This window comes from Oncorhynchus mykiss, chromosome 2, assembly GCF_013265735.2.
Source record: "Oncorhynchus mykiss isolate Arlee chromosome 2, USDA_OmykA_1.1, whole genome shotgun sequence".
In the NCBI taxonomy this organism is placed as follows: domain Eukaryota; kingdom Metazoa; phylum Chordata; class Actinopteri; order Salmoniformes; family Salmonidae; genus Oncorhynchus; species Oncorhynchus mykiss.
Window position 1 is genome coordinate 21,369,860 of NC_048566.1, and position 9,893 is coordinate 21,379,752.

The 9,893-nt window shown below is 44.9% G+C and overlaps 1 protein-coding gene across 1 annotated transcript; it reads right to left on the bottom strand.

Moving 5' to 3' along the window:
* Positions 1–6,566: 6,566 nt before the first annotated feature.
* LOC110534425 (carcinoembryonic antigen-related cell adhesion molecule 1-like) lies at positions 6,567–9,164 on the bottom strand. The gene is made up of 6 exons (XM_036934603.1): positions 9,045–9,164; positions 8,472–8,792; positions 8,038–8,313; positions 7,616–7,864; positions 7,150–7,257; positions 6,567–6,898 (listed from the first exon to the last, which is right to left on the bottom strand). The coding sequence occupies exons 1-5, from the start codon at positions 9,088–9,090 to the stop codon at positions 7,181–7,183; spliced, it is 969 nt and encodes a 322-aa protein (XP_036790498.1). The 5' UTR covers positions 9,091–9,164; the 3' UTR covers positions 6,567–6,898; positions 7,150–7,180.
* Positions 9,165–9,893: the final 729 nt, after the last annotated feature.

The window sequence follows — 9,893 nt, forward strand, 5'->3', positions numbered from 1 at the left end:
TTGGGGCAGTATGCGAATTGACTGGGTCTAGGGTGCCCGGGAGGATGCTGTTGATGTGAGCCATGACCAGCCTTTCAAAGCACTTCATGGCTACTGACGTGAGTGCCAAGGGGCGGTAATCATTTAAGCAGGTTACCTTCGCTTCCTTGGGCACAGGGACTATGGTGGTCTGCTTGAAACATGAAGGTATTTCAGACTCGGTCAGTGAGACATTGAAAATGTCAGTGAAGACACTTGCCAGTTGGTCCGTGCATTCTTTGAGTACATCCTGGTAATCCGTCTGGGTCAGCGGCCAACGAATGTTGACCTGTTTAAATGTTTTGTTCACATCGGCTACCGAGAGCGTTATCACACAGTCATCCAGAACAGCTGGTGTTCTCGTGCATGCTTCAGTGTTGCTTTCCTCAAAGCGAGCATAAAAGGCATTTAGCTGGTAGGCTCGCGTCACTGGGCAGCTCGCGGCTGCGTTTCCCTTTGTAGTCCGTAATAGTTTAAGCCCTGCCACATCCGACGAGCATCAGAGCCGGTGTAGTAGGATTCAATCTTAATCCTGTATTGACGATTTGCTTGTTTGATGGTTTGTCTGAGGGCATAGTGTGATTTCTTATAAGCGTCCAGCTTAGTCTTCCACTCCTTTAAAGCAGCAGCTTTAGCTTGATGTGGATGTTTGCTGTAATCTATGGCTTCTGGTTGGGATATGTACGTACAGTCACTGTCGGGATGACGTCATCGATGCACTTATTGATGAAGCTGATGACTGAGGTGATGTATTCCTTAATGGCATTGGAAGATATTCCAGTCTGTGCTAGCAAAAGAGTCCTGTAGTGTAGCATCTGTGTCATCTGACCACTTCCGTACTGAGCGAGTCACTGGTACTTCCTGGTTTAGTTTTTGCTTGTAAGCAGGAATTAGGAGGATAGAATTGTGGTCAGATTTGCCAAATGGAGGGCGGGGGTGAGCTTTGTATGCATCTCTGTGTGTGGAGTGAAGGTGGTGTAGGATTTTTTTCCCCCTGGTTGCACGTGTGACATGCTGGTAAAAATTGGGTAAAACTGATTTAAGTTTGCCTGTATTAAAGTCCCTGACCACTAGGCGCACCGCTTCTGGGTGAGCATTTTCATCTTTGCTTATGGCCTTAGAGTTGGTTTGAGAGCGATTTTAGTGCCAGCTTCTCTTTGTGGTGGTAAATAGATGGCTACGAATAATACAGATGAGAATTCTCTTGGTAGATAGTGTGGTCGACAGCTTATCATAAGGTACTCTACCTCAGGCGAGAAATGCCTCAAGACTTCTTTAATATTAGACTTTGCACACCAGCTGTTATTGACAAAAAGACACACACCCCCACCCCTCGTCTTACCAGAGGTAGCATCTATGTTCTACCGGTGCATGATTTTAAATATTGACTGGCTCTCATCAAGCTGACCACTCAAATAAAAAATTCAAACTGTAACCAGTGCCTGCAACCTGGTTCAGGTTGTCAGTCAACCTACCAGTGTAGTTACAAACCGCACATGAAGGAAATTAGCAACATGTATTGATCACATCCTCAGGTATGGCACATAAATCTGGCAGCCCAACTGATTGGCAAACATACTGCAAATTTGGAAATCATGTGGCTAAGCTAAATAAAAGTTAAACTATACTATGAAACAAATAAATGATATAAAGAATGATAGTAAAAAGCTTTGGAGCACTTTAAATTAAATTGAGGAAAAAAGCCAACTCGGCTCCTTCATTCATTGAATCCGATGGCTCATTTATCACAAAACCCACTGATATTGCCAACTACTTTAATTACTTTTTCATTGACAAGATAGCCTGTCTTTTTACTGTTGTTTTATTTCTTAACTTACCTATTGTTCACCTATCACCTTTTTTGCACTATTGGTTAAAGCCTGTAAGTAAGCATTTCACTGTAAGGTCTACCTACACCTGTTGTATTTGGCGCACGTGACAAATAAACTTAGATTTGATTTGATTAACAACAGCAGGTCCTACGGGCCTTGGTTTTGTTGCACCTGGACTACTACTGTTGTGTGGTCAGGTGCCACAAAGAGGGACTTGGGATAATTGCAGTTGGCTCAGAACAGGGCAGCACAGCTGGCCCTTTAAAAGTACATGACGAGCTATCATTAATTACATGCATGTCAATCTCTCATGGCTCAAAGTGGAAGAGAGATTGACTTCATCATTACTTTTTTTATAAGAGATGTTGACATGCTGAACGTACTGAGCTGTCTGTTTAAAATACTAGCACACAGCTCAGACACCCATGCATACCCCACAAGACATGCCACCAGAGGTCTCTTTACAGTCCCCAAGTCCAGAACAGACTATGGGAGGCACACAGTACTACATAGAGCCATGACTACATGGAACTCTATTCACATCAGGTGACTGACGCAAGCAGTAGAATCAGATTTAAAAAGCAGGTATAAATACACCTTATGTAACAGCTGGGACTGGGAAGTAACACAAACGTAGGCACAGACACATGCATACACACACATGATAACATAAGCACTATAAACATGCACACATGGGTTTTTGTATTGTAGATATGTGATAGTAGAGTAGTGGCATGAGGGAACACAATGTGTTGTGAAAATTGTTATGAAATTCAATGTCATGTAATATTTTAAATGGTTTATAACTGCTTTAATTTTGTCGGATCCCAGTAGCAGCAGCAGCTAATGGGGATCCATAATAACTACAATTGCAAATGGCATTGTGTTGTGTGAAAAAACTGCACATTAGAGTGGCCTTTTATTGTCCCCAGCACAAGCTGCGTGTCATGTACTGTCATGTTGTGTCTTGTCTCTGTCCTTTCCCTTCACCCTGTCTCCCTCTGCTGGTCGTTGTTAGGTTACCTTTTCTCCCCCTCTTTCCCCCAGCTGTGCCTTGTCTCCTCCTAACCACCTCGTCACCCCTTTTCCCACCTGTTCCCTTTTTCCCTCTGATTAGGTCCCTATATCTCTCTCTGTTTCTGCTCCTGTCTTTGTCGGATTCTTGTTTGTTGTGTTTCATGCCTGAGCCAGACTATCGTCATGTTTGCTGTAACCTTGTCCTGTCCTGTCGGAATCTGCCGGTCTGTCTAAGCCTACCTATGTTTGGTTATTAAAGAAGCTCTGTTTAAGTTAGTTCGCTTTTGGGTCCTCATTCACTCACCGTAACAGAAGAATCCGACCAAGAATGGACCCAGCGACTTCGGATCCTCTCCACTCAGCCGTCGGGATCCAGGGAGCGATGCTAGGCAGACACGAGCAGGAAGTGTCTGCTGCTCGACATGCCATTGAGACCCTGGCCACCCAAGTCTCCAACCTCACAGAACAGGTTCACCATCTCCGCCTCGATCCACCAGCCACTTCCAGGGCTTTCGAATCTCCGGAGCCCAGAATCAATAACCCGCCGTGTTACTCTGGGGAGCCCACTGAATGCCGCTCGTTCCTCACCCAGTGTGATATTGTGTTTTCTCTCCAGCCCAACACTTACTCCAGGAGCACTGCTCGTGTCGCCTACGTCATATCTCTCCTTATTGGACGGGCTCGTGAGTGGGGCACGGCAATCTGGGAGGCAAGGGCTGAGTGTACTAACCAGTATCAGGACTTTAAGGAGGAGATGATACGGGTTTTTGATCAATCTGTTTTTGGGGAGGAGGCTTCCAGGGCCCTGTCTTCCCTATGTCAAGGTAATCGATCCATAACAGACTACTCTATTGAGTTTCGCACTCTTGCTGCCTCCAGTGGCTGGAACGAGCCGGCTTTGCTCGCTCGTTTTCTGGAGGGTCTCCGCGCAGAGGTAAAGGATGAGATTCTCTCCCGGGAGGTTCCTTCCAGCGTGGATTCCTTGATTGAACTCGCTATTCGCATTGAGCGACGGGTTGATCTTCGTCACCGAGCTCGTGGAAAGGAGCTCGCGTTCTCCGTTGCCCCCCTCTCCGCATCACTACCATCTTCCTCTGCCGGCTCGGGTGCTGAGCCCATGCAGCTGGGAGGTATCCGCATCTCGACTAAGGAGAGGGAACGGAGAATCACCAACCGCCTCTGTCTCTATTGCGGTTCCGCTGGTCATTTTGTCACTTCATGTCCAGTAAAAGGCCAGAGCTCGTCAGTAAGCGGAGGGCTACTGGTGAGCGCTACTACTCCTGTCTCTCCTTCAAGATCCTGCACTACCTTGTCGGTCCATCTACGCTGGACCGGTTCGTCAGCTTCCTGCAGTGCCTTAATAGACTCTGGGGCGGAGGGCTGTTTTATGGACGAGACCTGGGCTCGGGAACATGACATTCCTCTCAGACAGTTAAAGGAGCCCACGGCCTTGTTCGCCCTGGATGGTAGTCCTCTCCCCAGGATTCAGCGTGAGACGCTACCTTTAACCCTCACTGTTTCTGGTAATCATAGTGAAACCATTTCTTTTTTAATTTTTCGTTCACCTTTTACACCTGTTGTTTTGGGCCATCCCTGGCTAGTTTGTCATAATCCTTCCATTAATTGGTCTAGTAATTCTATCCTCTCCTGGAACGTCTCTTGTCATGTGAAATGTTTAATGTCTGCTATCCCTCCTGTTTCCTCTGTCTCTTCTTCACAGGAGGAGCCTGGTGATTTGACAGGGGTGCCGGAGGAATATCACGATCTGCGCACGGTGTTCAGTCGGTCCAGGGCCACCTCTCTTCCTCCACACGGGTCGTATGATTGTAGTATTGATCTCCTTCCGGGAACCACCCCCCCCCCGGGGTAGACTATACTCTCTGTCGGCTCCCGAACGTAAGGCTCTCGAAGATTATTTGTCTGTAGCTCTTGACGCCGGTACCATAGTCCCCTCCTCCTCTCCCGCCGGAGCGGGGTTTTTTTTTGTCAAGAAGAAGGACGGGTCTCTGCGCCCCTAAATAGATTATCGAGGGCTGAATGACATAACAGTGAAGAATCGTTATCCGCTTCCTCTTATGTCTTCAGCCTTCGAGATCCTGCAGGGAGCCAGGTTTTTCACTAAGTTGGACCTTCGTAACGCTTACCATCTCGTGCGCATCAGGGAGGGGGACGAGTGGAAGACGGCGTTTAACACTCCGTTAGGGCACTTTGCCGTTATAGGACGCAGACTGTGAGGGCTGCTAATAAGCGTAGAACTAAGAGTCCTAGATATTGTCGCGGTCAGAGAGTTTGGCTCTCCACTCAGAACCTTCCCCTTAAGACGGCTTCTCGCAAGTTGACCCCGCGGTTCATTGGTCCGTTCCGTATTTCTCGGGTCATTAATCCTGTCGCAGTTCGACTTCTTCTTCCGCGATACCTTCGTCGCGTCCACCCGGTCTTCCATGTCTCCTGCATCAAGCCCGTCCTTCGCGCCCCCGCTCGTCTTCCCCCCCCCCCCCCCCCATCCTTGTCGAGGGCGCACCCATCTACAGGGTCCGTAGAATTTTGGACATGCGTCCTCGGGGCCGTGGTCACCAGTACCTCGTAGATTGGGAGGGGTACGGTCCTGAGGAGAGGAGTTGGGTTCCCTCTCGGGACGTGCTGGACCGTGCGCTGATCGAGGATTTCCTCCGTTGCCGCCAGGTTTCCTCCTCGAGTGCGCCAGGAGGCGCTCGGTGAGTGGGGGGGTACTGTCATGTACTGTCATGTTGTGTCTTGTCTCTGTCCTTTCCCTTCACCCTGTCTCCCTCTGCTGGTCGTTGTTAGGTTACCTTTTCTCCCCCTCTTTCCCCCAGCTGTGCCTTGTCTCCTCCTAACCACCTCGTCACCCCTTTTCCCACCTGTTCCCTTTTTCCCTCTGATTAGGTCCCTATATCTCTCTCTGTTTCTGCTCCTGTCTTTGTCGGATTCTTGTTTGTTGTGTTTCATGCCTGAGCCAGACTATCGTCATGTTTGCTGTAACCTTGTCCTGTCCTGTCGGAATCTGCCGGTCTGTCTAAGCCTACCTATGTTTGGTTATTAAAGAAGCTCTGTTTAAGTTAGTTCGCTTTTGGGTCCTCATTCACTCACCGTAACACTGCGTCCATGCACCCGGAGCACCAAGACTAGGACCAAAAGGCTCCTTAACAGCTTCTACCCCCAAGCAAGGATACTGTTGAACAATTAATAAAATGGCCACCTGGACTATTTACGTTGACCCTGCCCCCCCCTTTTTTTATACTGCTGCTACTCGCTGTTTATTATCTATGCATATTCACTTTACCCCTACCTACTTGTACAAATTACCTCGACTAACCTGCATCCCTGCACATTGAATCGGTACCGGTACCCCCTGCATATAGCCTCGTTATTGTTACTTAATTGTGTTACTTAGAATTTTTTACTTTAGTTTATTTGGTCAATATTTTCTTACCTCTTTCTTGAACTGCTTTGTTGATTAAGGGCTTGTAAGTAATCATTTCAAGGTAAGTGTTATGTGTTGTATTTGACACGTGACAAATAAAGTTTGATTTGATTTGTAATGGTCGTGCTGTTTAATCAGCTTCTTGATATGCCACACCTGCCAGGTGGATGGATTATCTTGGCAATCAGGAAATGCTCACTAACAGCGATGTAAACAAATGTGCAAAAAATGTAGAGAAATAAGCTTTTTGTCTGGAAAATTGGAAAATTGCTGGAATGTTTTATTTCAGCTCATGAAACATGGGTCCAACACTTAACATGTTGCATTTATGTTTTTGCTCTGTGTACAGGAATCTTTCATGACATGTACCATGGATTGCTTTGATTCATTTATATATACTGTATATATATATATATAAAATCATAATATTTGATATAAAGCCCAGGTAATATTGCAGTTTGACAGGCTAAAGTACATCTCTACATATTAAAACTAACGACAGGTTTGATTCTATACAACATCCTCTTGTCCAGAAGATTTCAAATCAAGATTGTCCTTCATCAGCAAAGAGGCTCTGGGGTTGACAAATCTACAGAAATATTTACAACAAAACATGTTTTACACAGAGTAACCAACACAAAATCATGGCCATTATTATACCAACAACAACAAATATGCTATTATTATAGAATTGTTGAATTGATGAAATATTATTACATAATGTCATACAATTCTGTATTCAATTGCATAAATGTAAGACGTAAAAAATAATATTTAAACATTAAAACATGTAAACATACTCATCATATTTATGACAGCATACATCACATTCATCCTCACCCTTCTTGTCCCTGTCTCTCCTTTCAGACATCTACAGTTGCAGCAGTCCCACTGCCAGGACACTGGTCACCATCAAAGCAAACGACCAAATGGGGGCAGCAGAGGAGCCTGTAGAGGGGAACAAGTCATATCACCTGCTCTGGTATGAAGCTACGTCAGGTCAGTGCAGTGATCTCAGGGATAAACCTTATCCTGCAATTCCAATGGAATTACAGAGGAGTGTAAGGCACGAATAAACACTTTGTATTTACACAAATTAGATTGACTGAAATATCAGGTTTGCAATTTATTATCCAGGCTCAGATTATAGAATACAAAGTAAAGGTACAATGCCAAGTCACAAAGTTCTAGCTGTCTTACTTTACACAATACACTTATTTTGTTAACTTATATGTGTTGTGTACTTAATCTTGGATACACTTCATTTTTCCATGAATCCTAACTGCAACATCGAGCTGTAACTAACCTCTCAGCTTGTGGACCACAGAGTCTTTCAGCCCGGTGATGTTATTGGTGGCAGTGCAGGTGTAGTTCCCAATGTGTAGCGCCTCCATCCTCTCTATGACGTACAGGGTGTTGTTAACACCTGTCTCTGTCCTGTTGAACATCCAGGTGAATGTAGCAGGAGGGATAGAGTCAGCCGAACAGCTCAGAGTTACCCTGTATCCTGTTGGTGCTGCTATTGGTCCATATACTGAAATGTTCTGGGGTCCAACTGCAACATGGTCAAATAAAATAATGATCAATGCAATAAACAAAATATTTATTCCGTGGGTCTAAACACTGTTTAAAAGCAAAGGCAACATCCAGTGAGTTGATAATTGACACAAGGTTGCCAAGCACAATCACAATCACTCCTGGAATTAGGATCTAGTAAGCAGTACTCACAGTTGACGGTCAGGTTGTGGGATGCTGTCCGGTTGCTGACAGGGTTGCTGACTAAACACTCATATTCTCCGTTGTCAATGTCCTGAACAGGACTGAGATAGACTGTCCTGTTGTCTGCAGAGAAGGTGATATTGTTGCTGGGAGACAGAGGGAGGCCATCTTTGATCCACTGTATGCAGCTGATGTTGCCAGCAGCCTCACAGGTCAGGTTGGTGGAGCTTATGCCAGCTATCAGGGTGGCTGGGGAGCTATTGATGGTGGCAGCAGATAGCAACACTGTAAAGAGGTTAACAGTATGGGGAGAGTAAGACGGGTACAGTACATATGAATAATCTGTCTTAATGTATACAATTTTCATATTCATATCTGAAAAAAATGCCTTTGTGAGTCTAAGATACGGTGATGTGACTGCCAAGAATAGAACTGTGGCCCACCATAGACATCCAGAGTGGTAGCTCCTTGTAGCTCCAGAGCCCCGTCTGGTATGATGCTGACTCTGTATTCCCCTTGGTCCCTCAGGCCCAGGTTCCACAGCTCCAGAGAGCCAGTGGTTCTGTCCAGACTGATCCGGTCTTTGTGGTCAGCATTAGTAATGTTGACCGTAGTAGAGGTGATGATGTTGACCCTGTTGAAGGTCCAGCTCACTGAGACAAAAGGTTTGGCTGGTGGACTGAGGGTTGTGGTGAACTTCACTCTCCCTCCTATGGCTCCAGTCAATGGTCCTGGCGGTAACACATTCTGACCTACACACAGACCTGGACGGGACAAAGGGAGGAGGAAGGAAATGTAATAATGTACACATAAGACGTAACAATACATGAAAAGAAAAACAAAACATTTAAATATTTTTAAGTAAATGGGCTTATGTAAAAACCTTGCTTGTGAAATATACAAACAAATAGTATTGTCCAGTATAGCTAGTTAAATAGTTTCAGCAGGTAAACTATTTGAATAACACCCTTCAAAACCTATTATGTTTTGCATGTTAATTGTAGCAATAGGCATACCTGATGTTAGAAACACAATGGCTGCTGTGAAAAGTGTATAGTCCATGGTGAAGGATGGCTCTGTCTAATGGAAGTACCTGTAGTGTTGACCAGACCATGTTCCTACTCCTTTTATATTCCTATACCCCTCTGATTGTCCCTTCTGAAGACAAGGCCCGGCCCCCCACTCAGTGATACAGAACAGAAACTAGCTTTATGATATTGCTGTGTACACACATTACACTGCCCTCAGGGCATTTCCACTCTAAGAAGTTATTGGAGGTCACGTTGATGAGTGGAAAATAACATCCAATTGCTTGTAGAGACTTACTCTTTAGGTCTTTATCTGTACCATTTACCATTGAGACAATAACCTATCCTATTGATGATACATTCCTATTGGCTTTGGTCTATCTGAGTGATCAATGGAGGCTTCAACAATTTAATTAACTCAATAAAGCCTAAAATGGAACTAGATGAAATGAACCCTTCTGTTTCTTAATCCAGTGCACTGTCTACTAACAATATATATAATGATCAAAGAGTAGAGGTGCTGAATATCAAGAAGATACTTGATAGAATCCTAAAATGCGATATTTGGTACATAATGGAGATAGTATACATTATTTAGATACAGGTTAAAGGTCCAATGCAGTCATTTTTATCCCAATATCAAATTATTCTGGCTAACAATTAGGTACCTTACTCTAATGGTTTCAATTAAAATGATCAAAAAGAAACAAAATAATTGCTTCTTAGCAAAGAGTACTTTCTCAAGTAAGAATTTTGCCTGGACTGTCTGGGAGTGGTCTGAGAGGGGAGGGGAAACTGAAAATGTGCTGTTATTGGTAGAGAGATTTGGAACTCTCT

Excerpts from the sequence above, each read along its gene's own strand:
- LOC110534425 (XM_036934603.1), bottom strand. The coding sequence starts at position 9,090 with ATGGACTATACACTTTTCACAGCAGCCATTGTGTTTCTAACATCAG. Across the intron at positions 8,793-9,044 it reads CATTGTGTTTCTAACATCAG|GTCTGTGTGTAGGTCAGAAT; the intron begins GTATGCCTATTG and ends TGTCCCGTCCAG. Across the intron at positions 8,314-8,471 it reads TACCACTCTGGATGTCTATG|TGTTGCTATCTGCTGCCACC; the intron begins GTGGGCCACAGT and ends ACCTCTTTACAG.